General features: G+C 36.6%; 1 protein-coding gene across 1 annotated transcript in view; it reads left to right on the top strand.

Annotated features, from left to right (window-relative positions):
• The window catches only part of LOC111865831 (kinesin-like protein KIF21A), a gene marked incomplete in the record, with an annotated part of 129,152 nt that overhangs the window by 101,202 nt on the left and 4,985 nt on the right, over nucleotides 1-22,965 (top strand). The window contains 7 exon segments of the mRNA XM_033751981.1: nucleotides 11,114-11,276; nucleotides 14,161-14,266; nucleotides 15,911-16,094; nucleotides 17,695-17,844; nucleotides 20,986-21,106; nucleotides 21,348-21,521; nucleotides 22,471-22,670. Of these exon segments, the coding sequence (XP_033607872.1) occupies nucleotides 11,114-11,276; nucleotides 14,161-14,266; nucleotides 15,911-16,094; nucleotides 17,695-17,844; nucleotides 20,986-21,106; nucleotides 21,348-21,521; nucleotides 22,471-22,670 (1,098 nt within the window).

The following is a 22,965-nucleotide window of genomic DNA, read 5'->3' as shown; positions in this document are numbered from 1 at the left end:
ATTGGATTGGTCATATCTTATGCGGTAACTGCCTTCTAAAAGAAGTTATTGAAGGAAAGATAGAGGGGCGGATAGAAGTGACCAGAAGACGAGGAAGAAGACGTAAGAAGATGCTGGATGACCTTGGGGACAGAAGAGGATATTTTCATTTGAAGGAGAAAGCTCTAGATCGCATCAAGTGGAGGAACTGTGTTGGAAGAGACTGTGGACCTGTCATCTTGACAGATTACAGATGAATGAATGAATATACAGTGTTTGCAACTCCAGGAATGGCATATGTAATGCCCTTTATTTGTTTTTCACATAATTTCAATAATATGTGTTCAAAATTTCAGTGACTGTCCTCTGTAAACTAATGATGGAGACAAGGACCATGTCACAAACATTGAAGTTTTGTCATATATTGACAGGAAGCAAATGTTTTCAAGTAACACTGTTTATTAAGGTTATGCAAGATTAGGCCTTGTAGCCTGGATAATTAATTTTTATAGGAAGAACAGATAGATAGGTAGGCTTTCGATTCCAAACAGTGGTTAATTTTGGAGAGTGAAGTTCATAAATTGGGACATGTGGTAGCGTAGTTGGTTGAGGCACTATGCTATAAGCCGGGAGGTCAAATTATAAGGGTTAAGACCTATAGCAATAGTTATAAAAAATGCCCTATATTGTTTGGATGGCACAGGGTATTTATCCATCCATCTACCAAATATGTTTAGCAGATTGTGTCACTACCAGTTATATGCGATGGTTGATACATTTGGATGCTGCTGTGCTGTAGTAGTTAATGGTGAAGGCCTGTCTAGTCTTTTCCAGATTTATGTGTCCTTTTACGTGTTGTGGCCCCATCTTTACACAGGTTTGGCCTACATGTTCTCATTAACTAAGGTTATGGATTGTTTCTAGGGGGGGTCGTTCTAGAGTTGCTGGTCTCTACTAAAACATAGGTGGCATGACAGACTGTGTTAAAAATCCTTTGGTATTAATATTTGGTATATTTCATTTTTTCTTTCTTCAGTTATGATTACCTAAAAGTCCACGGGGGAGGGACAAATGCCTGGCTTCCCCATCCTGGTGCCCATGGCTGCATAAGCAGCAAGATAAAAGTTATTTGGAATAAGCTAGGTGGATCTATGTCACACCATTCAGTATATCCGTAATTTTTTTTTAATAATAGGAACTTTTGAAAATTATACAGAAACGCAGTTTGCTGAAACAGCGAAGCATCAGTGTGAAACAGGAAATATGGTCACACTAAATTTCTGTATTTATTCATATCTTCTGTGAAATATTTTAACTGTGCACTTTTTGTTTTGTCTTGTAGCCTTGCCACACATGACCCATACTTCACTTCCACAGATACTATTGTGGCCCTTCTTCTTATTTTTGTTGTTAGTGTTATGCCAGCTGCCTGGATCCTGCTCCTGAATGTTTGCCGCAGTGTTTAAAATTTACCTTTCTTTTCTTGGTTAGGACCTCAAGGAAAAGAAAGAAAAGCTATCTAACGGTATGCTTCCACTGAACTCTGGCTCACCTCCAATTATCCCTTTCCTTGATTTCTTGTATATTTAGTAGATTCTATGCACACTGAAAGTAAGCTGTGAATCTGTGACTCTCAGCTGTTTTGCTGTACAGAATTTTTCTGCAGTGTGAATGGACTAGTCGCATGTTGACTGAGATGATGTTATGTATATAGTTGCCGTCTTGTAGTGCACTCAATTCACCTGTTACTTCACGACATGTTTCGGCAACATAGTGCCGTCATCAGGTGCCCTAATTACACTAATCTATTTCATTGCTTGCCTTTATAAAATTATTTAAAAGTATTTAAAAGTGCATATTTNAATGAAATAGATTAGCGTAATTAGGGCACCTGATGGTGGCACTATGTTGCCGAAACATGTCGTGAAGTAACAGGTGAAATTGAGTGCACTACAAGACAGCAACTGTATACGTATCATGGATGAAAGTCAGTGCAACAGGATGCTAAAATACAACATTATGAGATGGTGTACTTAATTGCAGCAATTCAGGAATTACTGGTCTGTTACTGTTTCTTTGTGCAAGATTTAAATTATTAAGACTGTCTCAGAATAAACATTTTTGACAAAGAAGGATTAACACCTTCAGTAAGTAATTATACATCCCCCTTTGACCAGACCAACAGTTGCTGTGTTGATTCACACGTGAGAAGAAGCTGCCAGTGGAAGGAAGGAGCAGGATAAATGTGTGAATCCTGCCATTAAAAATTATCGAGAGAACTTGTCTTGTTTCTGAGAATTGGGTCAATTTTATACACATTTTATTTGAATATCTTTATATTCTGTTTGTCATGTAGGTGATACTCACGTGTAAATGTTTCATCTCGGTCCTTCACTGATGATACTGACAATATGAAATAAGATGAAAATTCATCCATTAATTTATTGCCTGTGTAGTGCTGTTTCCCTGATTTTTGACAAAATGTTTTAATCACAGATTTATTGTGGTTATATTCAGTTTCTTTGTCTGCAGATTAAATTATGTTGACTCTTGGCCTTTACACAGAACACATGAAGCCAACATGATTTTATTGATGTGTGCTATAAAATGTTCTGAATTCTATATTAGTGCATCTGAAATTACAATGTGAGTTGCCAGAACAGTTTGCAGATAGAAATTAAGAAACTCTTGACTCAATAAATGACTCGGGTAATGGAGTAGAAATTTCTAAAATCACTGTATCGATAATATCAATTTCAAGCACATTAACTTCTTCATGAATGGAAAGAAAGAAAGAAAGAAAATGAAACAATGTAATCATTCTCATGGGGCAATATCTGAATTATTGAGCATTCACATAATTTATGTTCCAGTTATTATAACAGCACATGTTCAACCTACTGTGAAGGGGCTGTGCACTCATGATTTGAAGGACAGTACACACACAAATATTCACTTACTTAATAATACTTATTTAACAGCAACTATTCAGTGATTAATAGAGAATCAGTTAGTGTGAGTACAGCGGCCTCCGTAGTCTAGAGGTAACGTTCCCACCTCATGACTCATAGTACGCGGGTTTAGATACCCGGCGGAGGTCGTCGAATTTTTAAGAGTGGAAAAATTCAGGGAACAAGTCCTCCGGGAGGGACTTTAAGCCGTGGGTCCCATGTCGTAGCTTTACGGCACGTAAAAGAACCTCATATCTCCAAAGGAGGTCACTGAGCCAAATTACGGACGTTTCCCGCCCAACAGCAGTCTCTAATACCTCTGGTAGATGGGGGAAGCATTATANCATTATAGATACCTCTCAGCTAGTAGAGCTGGTCTCGCTGGCTGGGCAGGACTGATGGTAAGCACCAGTACTGGTAGGATATAGAGACTGGTAGAATATCATAGAGGGAAGCACAATGGACCAATACAGGTCTAAGTGCATGGGGAAACCCACCCTCTCCAATAACTAACTAACTAACTAATGTGAGTACTGAAATATAAATTTTACATGCTGTTTGAAATTAGACTCACATGGAAATTTTTCAAAGAAGAGAGATTTCGTTTTTCATCTGTACATTGCCCTCTTGGTATTAAAAAATATATCTATTTTATTTTGATTTAATTTTAAAATCCACATAACCCATTATTCTTTTTAACACATAGCACCACTTCCCACTCCAAAAAGAAAACAATATGTATGGATAAAAAAAAAGGAAAATGGAAGGAAATAGAAAAAAATAGATTTCCTTTGAATATATCTGCTAGAAAGAACTCCTGCTACTTTGTCTAATTCAGTCTCGTCACCACCTTTCTGTGTATGTAAAATATGCATATACATAAGTCTTCATATCTTGCTGTAGAAATGGATTGTGAAAACCTTCCTAGTTAGTGTCTGGTGAAATTGTTATGTTCTTGAATTTCAGTTAGATCAGTAACTGTTGGATTGCTAAATAACTTCATGTCTGTGTACACACTTGTATTTATTCTTTACACAATTTTCTTAAAAAAGACTTCATTTTATTTTATTCCTAATAAATGCTGATACCAGAACAAACAGTTTCACATTCTGTATTATCTGTCATAAGCATTTAACTTTTGTGCATTATCTCTTAAATTTGTAGAGAGGTATATGCCAGGTCTAATATTTTAAGGGAACACACACCCCCTTGCTACGTATGGTAATTGTCAGTCTTTCAGCATAATTGGTCAGCTAAGTTTCATATGGTACAGAGAAGTTTATTTGAATTTTGATGAACTGAAGTGAACAGATGCTCAGTGTGCATAGATTTCTTGTTGAGGCAAGGGAGCATTGGGAGGGAGTCTACCTATTTTGCATAATCTCAAGCATCGCTGCAGGCTGTAATAATATTGGGGAGTCACAGCATAATGACTAAAATCCTGGGGCAGGGGTGCCCAGAATGACTTAGGACAGACAGTTTTCACTTTGTAAAAATTTTTTGTTTAATTTCATTGTCATTGTCATTGTTTTAGCTTACATCCATTCTGCAGCATCACTTAACCCTCTAACTCACATGAGTTATGATACTGAACGTTAAATGTACTAAAATTGTCATCGTTTGCAAGGCCCAAGCATTTTGAATATAAAATTAATCTCGTTGCCCCTTATTGATAATATTATTTTAAGAACATGAAACTGCACGCTTGAAAGGGGAGTAGGAGAATCATAACTTCTACTAGAGCAAGTTTACAACAATTGAAATTGTATTTCATGGCTCAATTGTATTCCCAGCTACAACATAAGCATAGTATTATGAACAGAAAAAGTGTTAGTACTTCTTTCAGTCATTTGATTTACTTCTCTTCCTTTTCAATTAAGGAAATAGAATATTACTTTTATACAGAAAATGGAGTACTGACTTTTAGTTCCAACCTCCTTTACACACATTTGAACAGTAAAATAATGGTCATGCTGTACTCTTTAAACCCTTTTCTGTATATTAGTCGTAAGTAAATATGACCAAAAAGAACCCATATTCTTCATTTTGAGGGGCACGCGGTAGCGTAGTTGGTCGAGGCACTATGCTACAAGCCAGGTCATGGGATCAAATCCCGATGAGGTAGATTTTTTCAATTTACCTAATCCTTCCAGCTGCACTTTTGCCCTGGGGTCTACTCAGCCTCTGACAGAAATGAGTACCAGGAATATTGTTGGGGGTGAAGGGCGGCTGGTGCATAAGGCTGACAACCGTGTGGGCCTCCATGGCCTGTTAACAGGGATACCTTTACTTACTTTTTTTTATTCTTCATTTTTATATATCATACACAATATTCCCTATGATGAAGTCATACCTGTCATCATGAATGATAATGGCAGTATTGTATATTGAGAACTGCAATTAGAAAAGAAATTTGAAATGATAATTCTGGAATATTTTATCCAAATATGGCTACTACCTTACCTCAAACTGTAGGTATCTTACCTTGTTGCGTAGTGGCAAGGTCAAAATATGTTTCAGATGTTTATTCCAAAATTTAATGTAGCATATTTAATTCCGTGTACTTCTTTTGTGAAGTGGGTGCAATGTGGCTTTTACATGTGTGTGAAGATGTGAGTAAGCTTTGTTGCCACTCCTGCCCTGTGTTAATTTTGATTTTCTAACCTAATCTGTTTTGTTTTGATCAAGTTGTTAAAGCTTTAACAAGTAAATCTATGTTATATTTCAGTTCCATTTCCCATATGTGTCTGTTGTTTTAAAGTAATGAAGAAGGCCATATGTTGGCAATCATATGTTAAATTTTTATGTTAGTGTACAAAAAGGCATGCTCATTTAAAGATTATCATTCTCACTACTTTAACTGATTTTGAGCAGACATCAGGTTAATATGTGCATATGTATATGCATTTTGTCAGGATTTGATGTGCTTTATTGGTATGTTTTTATAAAACCCTAGACAGTGGCCCATTAAAATCAGTGGTGAACTGAAAATATGAGTACAGAAATCCCACTTGTTACAGGCTGTTTGATTCCAGAGAAAGCTATTCCTTATTATAAGAAATACAGATAGAGTTGAAATACAGTAGAACTTGGTTATAACGTCATCAAAAGGACCTAAAAATAGTGTCGTTATAAACGAATGTCGTTGTAACCGAAATGGGCACTTCCACAGTAGCCTTATGTTAGTCACGTAAAAATCTACCAAAAACCGAGTTAAAATGTTGCATTTTTTAGTGAAATACATAGTTAAGTACAGACTAACGTAACATTAACGTGGAATTGCCAAAATGTATAATATCAAAGACATATTACAGCGCTTTTCACTGACAATACACACAATATTTCACGAATCACTTTAACTTTCTCTTCAATGCTTAAAACTTTCCTTTTCATTGCCATGTTTTCGCTACTGCACTTCTCTGGGTTTAGGCAGGAACACTATAGGGTAAGTAGACAATGTGAGGTCCTGTTAGACGAGATTCTAGGAAAGGAATGCAGTTAACAACCTGCCGCGTCCTCTTGCACTATTCACGCAGTCCCACCCCACACCCTTGTTTTCGCATAAAACCCACGCTCCTCTTGCAGCTCGCGGTCGTATTCTTCCAGGACAGTCATGTCAGCAAGTAGAGAAAGTGAGGGTGGGCAGACACATCGAACTTTCCCACGATATCAGAGAAATTCAGGAATGAAAATGACGTTACATACGAGGTTGATGCATTTGTGCATGTCGTACTAAGCAAGGTATAAAAACAGTTGCTTTATGAGGAATTAGTTCGTACCATTGAATATTTGATGCAATAGACAAGGTGTCGCAGAAACCGATGTTGCTATAACCAAGTTTTACTGTATAATTATTTAGAAGAAACAAAAGACATAGTTTTGTTACTGTAGAGGATAGTGTGATCCATGCACATTTAGACTATATCATCACTGCCATTCAAACACAGCTTATGAAAATTGCGTCATTAATTAAGGAAAGGCGAGAGAAGTGCATCTGTAATTAATCTACACATTGCATTAATAAAGCAATTTTACGCTCAAGAATGAATGAGTTTGACCATATCAGTGAATTGAATTGTCAAAACAGGACAGCTAATCAGAGTTAATAACCCAGGCTAGCATATATGTAGCCAAACTTAACACAATCAACTGTGTTTTTGTACTGAATTTGGCACAAATGAAGTTCAGTGTATATATTCAGCAGTTATGTTTTCACACTGGAATTGATGTTACAGATTGCATTGTTTAGTTGTTTGATGCTGATGCTGATACTGATTTTATGCAGTACCCTTCTCCGATCATGGAGGTTATGTACTTGACAGTGTTTGTGGTAGGAGAAGCAGTGATTGTTGAATACTAATCTATGAGGAATATGGGAATGGATAATCAGTGGCTGTGATTACATTCATTAGAGCCTAAGTTGCATATTCCTTCTCTAAACAGATGAAAACACAGTTACTCCTCTATCATACTTATGCCAAGTTACTCTAGAGTAGTCAGGATGTTCCCACTATTCATGACTGTGTGCGCGTACATGTGCGAGAGACAGACAGACATAGATAGATAGATAGATAGATAGATATATGGTAGTAAGTAGAGACATTGAATACATGGCAAGCTGTAGAACTGTAGCTGATTTGAAAGTATGTCTCCAGGCAAGATCATGTATACATGAATGTTTTCCTGTGGTTGTGGAATTGGTATACAAAATGAAAGCTATTTAAGCATCAGTTCCACAGTATGAAACTGCGTGATTGGAGAAGGATTGCTGCATTTACAGAACATTTGGTGTGAATTTACATCATTGGCAGTCAGCTCATTAGTGCCCTTTAGAGTGAGCTCATGTATGTGTTTTCCAAAATTCCATGATTGTGCACAATGATGGAAGTCTGTTCCCAGGATTCATATCCATAAATGTTTATCTGGGCATTGGGTCTAAACAATTGTACAGTCTCCAAAATGGAAGGATTAGGCAGCAAGTATTTTTGTAGGTAATAATGAAGTCCTTGTCTTGGGCAAAGACTCCATTTTTGATTCAGCCCATAATCATGTGACTGCATGGTAACTGGGATCAGCTAGTTGCAAGTACTTCATAAAAAATATTGGACTATATACCTGAAGCAGGCTAACATTCCACATTAAGTACTCTGCATGCTCATACTTGCTATATGTCTGTTTTGTTTTTTCTTGCCAGATATCTAAGTTAAACCTTATAATCTGTTGTCATTCCTTGTTTCCTTTTAATGTTAGCTCTTGTGTTCTATGTGTCCTTCTTTCCATCAGGCTTACAGTCAGGAGGAAGCTGTAAGAGACACTGTGGTGTTCACAGTCAATCCAGTGGTGCTACTCCATGAAGCTTTTATGTCCCTAACATCCCTGTTTTTATCCAGTGTTCTCCTCTGCTTCTTCATCTCTATGGCCAATCATAACATTTCCCAAATAGAATTTTAGTGGTGTTGTGTATGTTCATGTGTTTCTAATTATGAAACAACAGTGGGTGTCTGTATGAATGACAGTTTTAATTTTGAACGTCAGTAGAACACTAGGAGCTTTTTATTGAAATTTGAGTTGAGTTTCCAAACTTGGAAGTTTGACATATCTGTGCCATAAAGCGTTGGCTAAAAAAATAATCTTTGTATAAAGGTAGTTGCTTATTAAAAGAGCAAAGCAGGGAACACTGGTTGGACATGTTTTGATCACACCGTTCATATTACAGGTGTTTTTTTATCTATATAAATAAAAATGTAAATGTTCCCTTCCATGAACAGCGTGCTTTATAGTTAAGGAATTAAAATACTCTGGTCTTGCAATCCCTTGAATTATAACTTGCATCATATACAGTCTTTTAATACTGTTCAGAGAGAAGGGTAGTGATAGAATAGTGAAGGAAAATGTCATAGTGTGATCTGTATTTATTCACTTACATTCAGTAACACTGTATATCTGATCATTGTCCTGTAAAAAGAAGAAGAAGAGGTGCATTTAATTTAATTTATTGCTTTATTTTAACATGTTAACATGATTCTTTAGAGTTGCTAGTACCTGTACATATTTTTAAGTGTTGTGTTGCATATGATTATTCTGCATACATGTATTGTTCTGTTATGGTCCATTGTTGAAAAGTATTTGCTAATCCATCCTGGTTATAAACATTGGACCACAAGGGGTCAACAGTGCAAGTGCCTCCTTGAAGGGTCCATAGTTTAATGCTTACATTGGAGTAAGAGCATTGTCATGTGCAGTCCCTGGTGTGAACAGATCTCTGCAATAGTTATCCCCCCCCCCCCCCCCCCCCCATATCTTCCCACATTGAATTGTGACAACCAAAGAAAGATTTGAGCACACTGTCTGAACTTGACATCCTTCAACTCTGGCAATTAATCATCAGAAAATATTGTATGTTGTTCATGTTAGTTAGGCATAGGATGAAGGGTATGAGAAACATATGCCCCACTATTCACTCAAGCATTCATATAATTCACCTGCACACGTTTTCTGTGCTACATGTCTTATCTAGTTATTGTCATTATTATGCCTGAGCAAGTTTATTTATGATACAAAAGGTAATACTGTTATGTGGCATTGAAATTGCAGGGACAATATGATAACCCCCACTGAACATACATAGTTAACAATTATGCCTGAAGGAACATGAAGAATTTATGATATAAGATGATATGATGTATTGATATGTCAGTATGTAATAGAAAGAAAGATAAGATAAAATGACAGTAAATTGTCCCTGTTCTTAATTAAGCACCACACCATGAAAATATTTACAAGAGTGGAGGTGTAGCTTCATATGTTCTTCACCTTGGCACTAGATGGTATTAAGTTGTCATTTTCTTGTTCTAGACACCAGGAAAGGGCCCCCTGTCCTCATTGGATACTGAACAAGAATCTGTCAGTGGTGGGGAAGAGAAAAATATAATATAGAGTGAAACAGTCCTAAATGACTTACCTGAGACGTCTGTGCAGAAAAGAAAATGGTGACAATATTCAGCCCAAAGTTTTTAGTTTCTGAAATTACATGAAAAGGGTTCATAGTTGTAAGAGGGTAATCTTTTGCAGCTGTGGTAAAGTGGCTGATTTTAGTTTTCCAAATACCATTTTAAATCATTCATGTGCATGTAGTTCATAGTGGAACGAAAGAAAATCACTGCACTCCATCTGTGCTCAGACTTCAAGAGAGTTGTCAAAATTTAATAGGTTTAAAATATCACTTGGATGAAGGTAGACCTATTGTCAGATATGAAATATGCGTCAGAATTATGCATCATTTTGCACTTGCTATAAGCTTTAGTGCACTCTGTGGTAATATCCAATTTATGTTATTGTACATTGTATAATTCTGGATAATTTAAATTCTATCAAAACGTAACGCTGAATTTGACTCTAATTATTTTGGTTTTAACTTCAATTCAGTGTTTAGGATGTCCTAAACTAAGTAGTTTATGGTAGCTAATTAGATTTCTCATGATCCAAAGTGTACATGCTCAAATTCAAGCATTTGCTTGATTTCCGCTCAAAAGTACAAATTATCTCATGCATTTGAAAGACAATTTTAATTGTTCTTAATATCCATCCTTCCAGTTTTATGTGTAGTTGTTGCTGTTATGGCTGTTTCCACACCACCTTTCAGAAATTGTTTCAGGACTGTTTCTGCTCACTGTAGTTTGGGGTGATGTTCTGTTAATATAGTTTGCATTGCAACAGCTGTCCTGTTCCAAACAAGTTCACAGTTCATTCACTGATAACCTTGTGTCACTGAATGACTTAATCTATCAACATATGTTTCAAATCCAGTGAATTCACTCGGCTGTAACATATCTGGCTTGTATTTGGGGATTTTGACCAGGGTAGTGATTGCACTGCCTGAGCATTTCATGATCTTTGCCTTTCCATTCAGGTACATGTTGCTTCCTCCTGTGATTTACCATACATGGTTATTCGCTCATAGAGCATCGTGCAGTAACCTATAAATAAATGTGTGTGCTGCTAATAGGAAGTGAGGAGCCAGACAGTTGTTGTGATTTGTCACAGTTGAACCCCCCCTGGCCCTGTGATGCGCTGTGCTGCATGGTCTGAGGCCCCTGTGACCACTGTGCTGTAGTAGCTGTTAACAACTAAACTGCCATCTAACTGTTGCTGCTACTAACCCACTGACCCCCCAATAACCTCAGGGAGCAGGGTCTCGATGGCAGTGGAAGCCCCCCTTCCTCCCCGCCTGCCTACCGTCGCCTCAACAGCCGTGAGGAGAATGTCTTTTCCCGCCTTACATCTGGCACCACTGGAGCAAGTGAGCAACAGATTGGCCGTGGCATCATCACAGTTTACACAGGAAAGGTGAGACACAGCAGTCACAGTTATATTAGCAAATTTGTCCAATAATGCCTAATTTCTTACAGCTCTGATACTGCATTTTCTTTTGAAATATGTGTTGCATTACTGCCATACACCTCCGCATCATCCGTTCTGAATTTCAGAATTTTTCCTTTTATTAATACACAGCTGCACTTTATTCCAAATGGTCCAGATTGCATTAAATGGATGGAATCTTTGAAATAAATCCCATATCTAGTTGCTGTTTCTGTAGACAACCTGTCCATCAATTTATTCTTACTTTAAATCACGATTTCATTGAATATATATGCTATCAACAATGGAATTTGTTTTGTTGAGACTGCAGTGCCAACTGCAGCTGAGGCTCACTCTCGCTGTTGTTTGGCAGGGTGAACCATAACTGTTATTAATAACAAGGACTTCTGCAACCGAATTAGGTCATTTGAACATGCCTCTTCCATACAGTATCTGTAATCACTTTATTTTAAGAGAATATACTTGCTAACCACGAAATGTTCAAATATCGGTTAGTGGTGTATGAGCAAAAATCAGAGATTTAATTTTGTTGCTTTCTTAGGATAATGAGAATGATCCAAAAACTTAATTGTGACCACAATTCAAAGAATTCATAATCATGGCATTTTACTCCTGACATGCATTTCTGTATGTAGCAGAAACTGGGGGAATAAGCGAGAGGCTTTAAATAGAAATTTGAATAGGTCTAAAAGTTACATTGCATGCTCAGTACACAGATTAAGCAGTGTGACTTAAAAGTAGGATGACACTCTGCATATTATGCCTTGTTCTTACTGATGTACGAATTACATGATCTGTTTTTTGGTCATTATGGTCACTGCTTGACCATGAATAGAGACTGCACTCTACATTTTATTTGAATTTATATATGAACTTTTATATGACTGACTCCATGAAACAAAGTTCTTCTTGAGAAGCTAATAGTCTTTTAGCTACTCAAAAAATTGTCCACCTTTTATAGAACCTGAAGGTTCATTCCCATGGTCACAAGGGCCTGCCACTGGACCCTATCCTGAGCCAGGCTCATCCAGTCCACACACTCCCATGCTCTTTCTTTAAGAGCCATTTAATATTATCTTCCCACCTGTGCTAAGTTTTTTTCAAGATATATGTCCCCTTCATGTTTTCTGACCAAAATTGTATATGCATGATTTATCTCCCATGCGTGCTACATGCCACACCTGTCTCCTCCATGACTGCACATTTATCAACTTGATGGTTACAGTTATATGTCTCTTCAGTATGTAATTCTTGAAATTCTCACAACCCTATGGACCTTCACGGCTTTACCCTTCCCCCCCCCCCAAAAAAAAGAGACTAAACATTATACATATCGCATCTTCTTCATCTTGAACTGTTTCTGTTATTATGATGATTCAATTACAGAAAAGAAAATCATGTTTTAATACTTGGGAGTTGATATAACATGGTGTTATGTGGCCTTACAGCTGGAGTATATTCTATATTATTTTCCCTCCTTCTGAAAATTCAGCTTTATATTGTTAAATTATATATAATGTAAAATTATTTTTTAATTTATATAATTTATTTTGTGAAATCTGTGAAGCTGAAATGAAGTGAGCATATAGTCTGGATGAGAGAAAGAAAGAATGCATATATAGTTTTTTCAGGTTTGCATGTCAGAAACATATGCCTGAATTAAGAATTGAAATGTATCTTTGTTAGAGAACATATGGTACTATATTAATTGTGCAGGTAAGTAAGTACTTGCGTTTGCTTGAATGACCTTATATGATGCAAATTGCATGTTCAAAAAGTGCTTGAAGTGGGATAGGGTGAGGTAGGATGTCAGCAGGGTAACCAAAAATCTTCCTTTTACCATGAAGTAGACCCAGAGTGTTCCTTGTGTTTGTGTAGTTGTCTAGGGTACATTACAGAATCCTGTCCTTGCTTCTTTTCCATTTCTAACTGTAAAGTTAGAAGGTGTGAAACAAAGAGAGCTATTTAGTTATGCAAACTTACCATCAAACAGTCCACAGACAATTCAGTGTGCTATTCCATTGCCATATATATTATAACACAAATATTTAAAAAAAAAAGCAGTAAAAAGAGAGAAAATTTCAGATTGATGTAGCTTATTCTAAACATATAATTATGTTTAAAGCCACTTCTGAAACTTTTGAACTGGTAAAAAGCATAATGCAAAAATTGTAATTATTTTTAAATTTAAGAGGTTCACAAATTATATGCCACCATTATTTGAAACTTAACCAGTAATAATTTCTCAACCTATTCTTCGTTTCTAGTTGGATTTAGAAAAACCACCTATCATCTGCTATCTTCAACCTTCCATTCCTGGTGAAAGTTGGCTCTTACTCAGTACATTTTGATGAAATTTGGTGCAGAAGATCTACACTAAAATTTGTCAACCAAATTTCATCCTTAGTCACTGATAACTATCAGTGTACACAAATGACCATTGTCTCTTTCATCTCAGGCCTTTTATGTGTATCTGATGAAATATGGTGTTATTAACTTACATTAAAATTTGTCCCAGAAGTTTTATTGTGAGCCGCTATGTCTCTCAATATTGCCATTTTGCTGTCATGAACATGCCCACATGTGGTATGCTGTATGATTTTCCAATATTTCTCCCCTTTCAAGCATTGCATACTAACGTGGTAGTATGTCATAAAATCACAGTAATGTTTATTTTAGGTGTAATTTTTGCTGTGTTACTGTATAACCAGTGTTTTCAGATATATTTACAGTAATTATTTGTGGCATAAATGTGTTTCAGTATTTCATAGTATGCATAGTTGGTTGTGAAACAGTTCAACAAGGTTAAAGTAAGAGACAGTGCAATCTTTGTTTGGTGTACATGGGCCAGGTTCCAGCGAAGGCACCATTGCTGTGCACTCATGTAGCTGAGGGACATTCACGTGCTGTGCTGTCTGTTTTTGCCACAGATGACCTCCTTTTTAGTGCATCTAAAGGTGAGTTCTCTATATATCCCATCTTCTAAGAATGGCCATAGCTCCTTGTGCTACTTTGCAGTTAACCATAATCACATTAATCCATGCTTCATTGAATGTAAGGTGAATCCATAATTTGTAAAGTCTGATTACATGACTAGAAATAATTCTTTATAATTCACTCTGCTTGATTTTAGGTATTATTCAATGAATTAATACATTGTAGATAGGACTCAGGCTGTCATTTTTGAGGTTTTAAGTGATTTTCCTCAGCCATTCTAGACAAATGCCGAGATTAAGCTTCAACTACTTCCTTTCACGTCCTTTAGAATTCATTATTTACTATTGTTTGATCCTGTATGAGTGAGCTGGGATAGCTCTATCTGTATAGTGACAGGCTACAGGCTGGACAGCCAGGGTTCTATTCCAAGCAGGGGTAAGAGATTTTTCTTTTCTCCACAACATCCAGACTGGCTCTGGGGTCCATCCTATCCAATAGGTATCGAGGGCTCTTTCCTGTCAATTGAAGTGGCCGGAGCATGGAGCTCCAGCTAGTTTCAAGGTCAGGAACAGCAGAAGTATACCTTAACTCCCTGGTACTTCTTCATGACTTGTTCCTTAAGTAATAAAGATCACAGACAACATTACCGTTGTAGTTATATTTTACTAAAATTTCGTGACAAGCAGCAATCGCTCGGTCTGTATAGTTCGCTTGTGGGCTAAAGCCACGGAGTTTGTTTGTTTTTACATTTTACTGTCATTTGATCCTATTTTCTCTGAGCTACTGAGAGCATCATTATATAAGCCAAAAATAAACAATACAAAAACAATACAAACCAGTGAAGCAGAAGGAATTAACTGTTTGGAGGAGAAGGTTAATATTCGCCAAAGAGCTCGTTTGCCAACAGAAACAGTATCAGGGATATTTTTAAGCCTGTAAATCACATCAAGTTAAAGTAATTGTTTGCAGATATGTTGTTTTACATGCACAAGAACACAGAAAATTTCATTTGTGTAATTAAATGTACCATCTTTAAAAATTAGAGACCAGTTTCAAAATAATGTTTTAACTTATTAATCGGTATGTACTGTGGTGATCATCTCGTCTGCAGGCCGTATAAAATCATGTGTAATGAGAGGATCATAATTAGTGGTGAATTTGGAGAGGTTTGAAAAGAGGCACCTATGACTGTACACTAAGTCCTTAGACTACGTGGTTATTTTTTTTTTCTGAAGATCTCCTAGTAAGTTTTAACCTGTGAAGAGTAAGTCAAGCTGAGGTTACTACCTTCTTCTGCTGGTTCTTGATTGATGTACTCCTTGACCCCAAAGGTGGAGGTATTGTATTCCTCTGAAATGTCTCTCTCTCCAAACTATATGACATTACAACCCAGAGGGCTATACTCTTCATAATTAAAATTGTTCACGAATAGTTTGGTAACATCATATAAAATCTTTTGTATCCTAATTTTAAATTTCCTGGGCAAGAGTTAATCAGTATCACAAAAGCTAACTGGAACATACATACATAGATTGAGGCCTGATAATTCATCTAAGGTCCTGTATTATTTTTTAACAGGGCACATTTCTTAGCCTTAACAACAGTAGCCTCATTCCTATAAGAATCCAGCACTTACTGTATAGTTGTCTGTCCCTTGTTACCAGACCGCAGTGTGAAGGTGTGGGACCTGCAGACTGGACGTGAGATACAATCTGTGTTTGGACATCCCAATAATGTAGTTGTTGTGAAGTATAATGAAGAGTCACGTCTCGGGTTCTCCGTCTCTTCAGCATATATACGGGTGTGGGATCTCCGAGAAGATCCAGTCAAAACAGTCAGAATCTTATGGTAGGCAGAGTCTGAAACACAGTTCAGTTTCTTTCAGTATCAATTTGAAAGTTTTTAAGGAGTTATCTGTAAGATACATGCTTAGAGAACTGATAATATAAAAGTCAGTTATATTAATTATGAATATGTCAGTCTTTTAGTATATTATCTTTTGTAATAGTAATTTTCTAGTTCCAATAACAATTGTGTTTTGTACAAATCTGCACTAAGGACATCTGGGATAGTGCAGGAGAGAGTAATTCTTTCATCTCCTGCCCTCCCCTGCATGATTTTTTCCATGTGCAAATACAATAAAATGACAGTTTAATGCAGGGAAGCCTTCTAGGGTGATTGACTGGAGTGAAATTCCAGTCTTTTGGACACTGTCTCTGACTTCATCATCAGGAACTGATGTAACTATTGATGCAGCTCTTTGCTTTGCATGCACACATGTACACTCGCACACAATTACTCTGTTTCTCTTGTCTTATTGGCCTGCTCCCAGACAGGAACACAAAGGAAGATTTCTTTTTTCTGGGATATAATGCTGTGTAGTCTAGCGAAGGAACATATTGCCTCCATTTTCATGGCTGAAGAATAAGCCAAGAAAGAACCCAGCATGAAAGGGGCAGGAAGCAAAACAACATGGTGTTATATCCCAGAACATTTGCCTCTTCATAATCACTGCTGTGAGAACCTCAGATTCAGGAAAATGACAAAGGATTAAAATGTCATCTGACCAGTTGCAGAACTTTATCAGAGGTTATGAGTGACAGTTGAAAATTAGTTTTACTGAATTTTCATTATCCAGCATAACAATTTTTCATCTTTATATCCTACCTAGGCTGTTTTATTCAAAATGACCCATCAGGTAATGCTGTTTCAATTACAGTTGTGCCAGTTTATTGTGAAATTAGGGGTTTCTACATGAAGCAACTGTTTGTGTACTAAGTAACTGCTTAAATAAGGCCGCGCCATAGCTCAAGCAGTTAGTCGCTGGTTTCTCACTGCGGTGGCCCGAGTTCAGTCCCGGGTCTGGTCATGTGGGATTTATGATGGACAAAGTGGCGCTGGGGCAGGTTTTCTCCAAGTACTCCAGTTTCCCCTGCCAATCTTCATTCCACCAATTGCTCCACAATCACCCTCACCTATCATCTGGGGCTGGTACAATAGGCCAGAAGTGGCCGCAGTACAAGGGACTTAGTCCCACCCCACTAGCAATAAAAAAACTGCTTAAATAAAATGCAGACTTTTATTCAGAAGGAGACAGTTCAAAAGCATAATCTAAATTTCATAAATTTATAAATTTACTTTTATAGACTTCTTTGTAACTTTCATTTTATAAATCAGTATTTGAAAGTAGAGTGAGGCGAATAAAATCGCATTTTGAACACCGCCACCTTCCCTAAACCATCTTTATAAACTTTTAGAGTACTCATTCCCAGTGTGTGTACCATGACGCATTTATCTGTCCCAAAAATGTCTAAGTTTAATCTGTTTGTCTTGCAACAGTTTAGATCCATGTGTTACAGAAATATGCTATTCTCACTACATGTGCTGCAACTTGAAGGCTGGGACTCTCTTTGTTAAAGACTTTAGCATCTTTTTTTTTTTTCAACAGTTCGTCCGGCCTCACATTGTCTGGTGGCTCAAATATCTCTCAGTCTCTCCCAGCAGGAGAGATCCAGCTCAACGATGTGTCACTGAACCACTATGGGACTGTTCTTTACTCTGCTGCTGGTGACAGAGTCCGTGTTTGGGACCTCAGAAAGTGAGTTTCCAGTTACATACCTAACATAGATAGACTTGAAAAGATTCTGACGATGATGTATACTGTACTTCTTTTGGCTTATTTTGGACTTCATCCATCGTCTGGTATGTAAAAGACAAAAGACCACGACGTTTCAGAGACTGGATCTGTCTCCGTCCTCAGGTGGATGGGGCAGGATAAACTGGTCCAGTGACTGAGACTAGCTCTTTCTAACGGGCCCAACTGTGTAGGTTTATCCTGCCCTACCCACCTGAAGACGGAAACAGATCCAGTCTCCAGAACATCGTGGTCTTTTGTCTTTTACATACCAGACGATGGATGAAGTCCAAAACAAGCCAAAAGAAGTATACCTAAAAGGTTTTTTTTTTGTGGGCAAAAATTTGTTTTCTCTTCATTTCTGCATGTGCTACCATGTACTCACATTGGTGAGTTTTTAAATTTCCTCTTTTTTCCATTTATTTTGCTGCTTGGAAGTATAAATTATTTTCATAATTTAAACATGTAAGCATTCATAATGTCTGTGTTTTCCAGCTAATACAGTGTGACGGTACTCAGCCTTTTAAGCACACATCAGTGTGTATCATAGTATCCATTCTGACAATATAAAATTCAGTATGAATTCTGGAATATAACGGTATATAGTCCATTGAAAGTCAGCCTACATTTCAGAGGGAAATGTTGCTTCCATCTTCAGGGTTGAAGAATAAGCTGAGCAAGAAACCATGGTGAAAGCAGATGGTAAGCAGAGCAGAACTTTCATGCTGTATTCTTGCTCAGCTTATTCTTCTGCCTTGAAGATGGAAGCAACATTTTCCTCCGAAACATCAGTTGACTTTCAGAGGACTACATACACAGCTCTTCATAACCACCACTGTGGGAACCTCAAATCCTACATATGATTGAATATTTATTTTCCTAAATGCAGATTTTTGTGAAAAGAAAGATTTAAGACATTTAAATTTCAAGTGACAGTTCCTTTCAGTTTGCATTGATTGACTTTATTGTCTTCTGTGTATCTTAAAATTACCTTTATTTGTCACATACTTCACATTTTCCACTAAGTCAGGTTTTGGAGGAAGTATTTATGCTGAGCTTCTAAGTTTGATACATGAAGTACGTCAGTTATTACCTATAATTTTTCTAAATTGTGTTATAGTTCATTTCTTTAGTAAATTGAAAATATTTTAGAGATTAAAACTCAGGATGGAAACTTTCATATGTTCTACATATATGAGTAATTCTGGTCTTTTTATTTTGTTCAATACACTCTTAAATTGTAATACCGTGAGATAATATTGAAGTCAGATTTTAAAGGTATGATAACTGTAAAATGTAGATACTTAATCTCCTAATTCAGAACCAGTTCTGCCTTTCTGTCTACAGGATTTGTACTTCATAAAATCGTTTTATAAAGAATTCTTAGTTGTTGGCCCAGAGAATCAGTACGATCTTACAGATTTTTTTAAACAATGTCAGTGAAAAACTATAGCAAATCTAGTGAAATTTTTATGTCTAGTTGTAATTATTTATCTTTGGTTGTTTATATTACAGAAAATTGTTATAAAGCAGATATCTAAGAGGCAAAATCAAATGATTAATTTATGAAGTGTAAAATATCTATTGCAGAAGTGTCTGCTTTTCACATAGTATGTTAATGCTCTGAACTGTGATAAATAAAATAATTTCAGAAGCACTTCTTGTTGAAGTCAGAAGGAACAGTTAAACATGTGTTACTTCATTTTACCAGCATTTCATCTTTTAACTTTTCTTCACTTTTTCTAAATCTTTCCTCACTAACTGGATTATTTCTTCCCACCAGTAGCAATGAGAGCACATTGATTTCTCTAGTTCCTGACCTACATGCATGCCAGTTTCCTGGGTCGAGGCAGCTTTAAATAAACTGAATTGCTTTTGCATGTATAGAATGCCCTGTAAGAAGGTCAGGCCCACTAAACACATAAAACAATAAATGCTCTCTATAAGACACATAAATGAATACTGTATTAGTGTATAGGTTCTCAAGTGTTGTAATATCATGGTTCCCAAAAATAATGCACAAATTTACATAACCCCACCCCCATAATTAAAGCTATTGATGTTAAATAGTCTGACACAAGTCCAAAAAGGAATATGTTACATGGGGATAAAGATCTTTAATCATTTGCCACCAAAAACCAAATCTATATCTAATGACTGGAAAAATTTTAAAATTCAATTGACATCATTTTTATTGCAAAACTCTTTTCATACATGTGATGAATTCTTTAGTAACAAATTTGCTTAGAAATAAGGATAATAGCATAAACAATTTTAATATTGCATAATTTTATGTATAGTGATGTAAGACTGTTTTTTTATATAAATTTAACACATGTTTTTTATCTATTTTAATGATTATAAACTGTATATATATATTTATATTTGTATTGTACTATATTAACTATGTGACTGGTTCTATATCTATGTATATGGATTTATGGAATATACAATAAATGAATGAATGAATGAATGAATGAAAGGTTAAAAACAGGGTAAAGTTGTCCCCATGCTTAAATGATTAAGCACTACACCATGAAGGTATATGGAGATGTGGATCTATAGACCTACATTTTCTTGATCTCGGCACTAGTTGTGGGTGAGTGGTGAGCTTCACACCGCAACCACTTTACCCCCAGGGAACCTGTTGATGTACTTGGATTAATGAGAGGTGAATCCATCATATATACCATAATCAGTGTCAATTGCAGCTGCATTCATCAAAGCATTTATATCAGTAAATTTTTGTGTAATTATTTAAATAACAATTCTTGGTACGTTTGAGATTCCTGTGTAAGCAGGACTGCATTTGAGGGTGTTTGCATTTTCCATCCTCATGCCTTCCAAGATGTCACTTGTATGAAGATATGAAAGACCTTTTTTTCTGGCACAATTTAATTAGTAGAGAAAATTCTGCTAGTTAAAGGAATCACATGTTTATCACAGTGTACCGGCTCATATATTTATGTAATGTAAAGTAATTATTGTTAAGTAATTGTTTATAGAGCCCCCTGAAATGACCCTACTTTCATAATGAGAGTTACATCAAACACATTTCTGCCTTATTTTCAATTGGTCATCAGAGCCCTACTTTTCTTCGTACAGGTTCGAATCAACTGGCAAGTTGAGTGGGGGCCACCAAGCAGCAGTAATGTGCCTTGCTGTTGGAAAGTTGTCAGAAGATGAGGATGTGGTCATTACAGGCTCAAAGGACCATTACATTAAGGTGAAATTTCTAGTTGTCACATGGTAGGTGTGGCAGTCGTTCTGCTGAACATTTCCTTTCATTGGAATGTTATCAGAACTGCATACAGTAACCTTCAGTATTAGCATGTGTTAATTGTTTGAATGTGTATGTCCCCATGCTACATGCCTAATTAATTCTTGAGAGACTCTAAAAGAAAGTGAAATTTAATGACTGAAATAATGAGAACCGCATACTGTAGGTGCACATTGTTGTGTTGTAGGTGTTTGAGGTGAATCATGCAACAAGCACCAATGTTTACTATCCTAAGATGAATCTCAATCCACCCCATTATGATGGCATCCAGTCCCTTGCAATCCGAGGCGATGTTCTCTTCTCTGGCTCTCGGGACATGTGTATAAAGAAGTGGGATCTTTCAAAACAAGAGCTTATTCAGGTCTGTATGGAGTTCTACACATCTTCATAATATCTTGCTGTAATATGTATACTCATTCTATTCCAAAAAAGGCTTCCATGTTAAATTTTGTTAATTAAACTTTTCTTCAACTCTCCATTTCCACTTATAAATAATTACAGCTTCATTTCTTATATTTGGCTTACTCTGATGTGTGTCTCTTATGTCTGTTTTGTTGCACCTTCTCCTTTATGTATGGTTTTGTATCTTCATATGTTTTCTCTGTGATGGTGTACTGTTATTTCAGTTCAAATGAAATAGTATATAATCATAGTCTCATCTATGGATGAGGATTTCTTTTTTGCATTCTCTCTAACTATACAACGTACTCAGCCACAAGAGAAGGACACATCACAAGACGCAGTATACACAAAATATAGGAAGAAGGACTCCCATAGCGGAAGATTGATATAATACGCGAGTTTGAAATACGACATATGAGATGATAAATCTTAACAAAATTTTAATATATAAATTTTATTATAGTACGTGATGATTATACATTTTAAATCATTTTCTAAATGACACATGATGGCGAGCAGTGCAATAGTTTAACATAAATAACACACCTGAGGATGGCACAGTGATGCCAAAACATGTAGTGAAGTGACAAGTGAGATTGTGTGCACTAGAAGACAGTCAATACATACACATCATGGACGTGAATCAGTGCAACGGGACGCTAAAATGCAACATTATATAAGAAAATTAAATTAGTATCCTAAATCAGAAGACGTTTCCATGATGATAAGCAGGTTCAGTTTCAACGGTGAAGTTTTTCACTTGAACTGAATGATTCACCATGCAACACATTTTTTGTAGGCCATAAATTCAGTCAGTTTGCTCTCTTCATTCTTGTCTCTGAATAATGTAAATTAGCATGACATTCTGCAGCGTGAAAAGTGACCTGTGTACATGTTTGTCTATACAGTCATTGAACAGTGCTCACAAAGACTGGGTTTGTGGGTTAACATTCATGCCTGGTGGACAGATGATTCTGTCTGGCTGTCGTGCAGGCATGGTGAAATTGTGGGCTGCTGACTCCTGCCATCTGCTGGGAGAAATGAAAGCCCATAGTTCACCTATCAATGCCATTACAACTAATTCTTCACATATCTTCACAGCCTCCAAGTAAGTTATTAGTTTCTTTTTGTTTCTACCATGAGGTTTACAAAATATGCAAATATAAATGCAAAGGCCATTCGGAAAGTAACCTGCAGTGGTCTGTTAACAAAACAAGCTGTGAGAAAAAGATTTTATTGTATACAAAAAATACATACATACTTACGCGACGAGGGGCATGTGGTAGCGTCGTTGGTTGAGGAACTATGCTACAAGCTGGAAGGTCGCAGGTTCAAGTCCTGATGAGGTCATTGGATTTCTTTCAGTTGACCTAATCCTTCCTGCTGCACTATGGCCCTGGGGT

This window comes from Cryptotermes secundus, unplaced genomic scaffold (assembly GCF_002891405.2).
Source record: "Cryptotermes secundus unplaced genomic scaffold, Csec_1.0 scaffold1120, whole genome shotgun sequence".
Classification (NCBI taxonomy): Eukaryota; Metazoa; Arthropoda; class Insecta; order Blattodea; family Kalotermitidae; genus Cryptotermes; species Cryptotermes secundus.
This window is presented reverse-complemented; position numbering and strand designations above follow the sequence as displayed.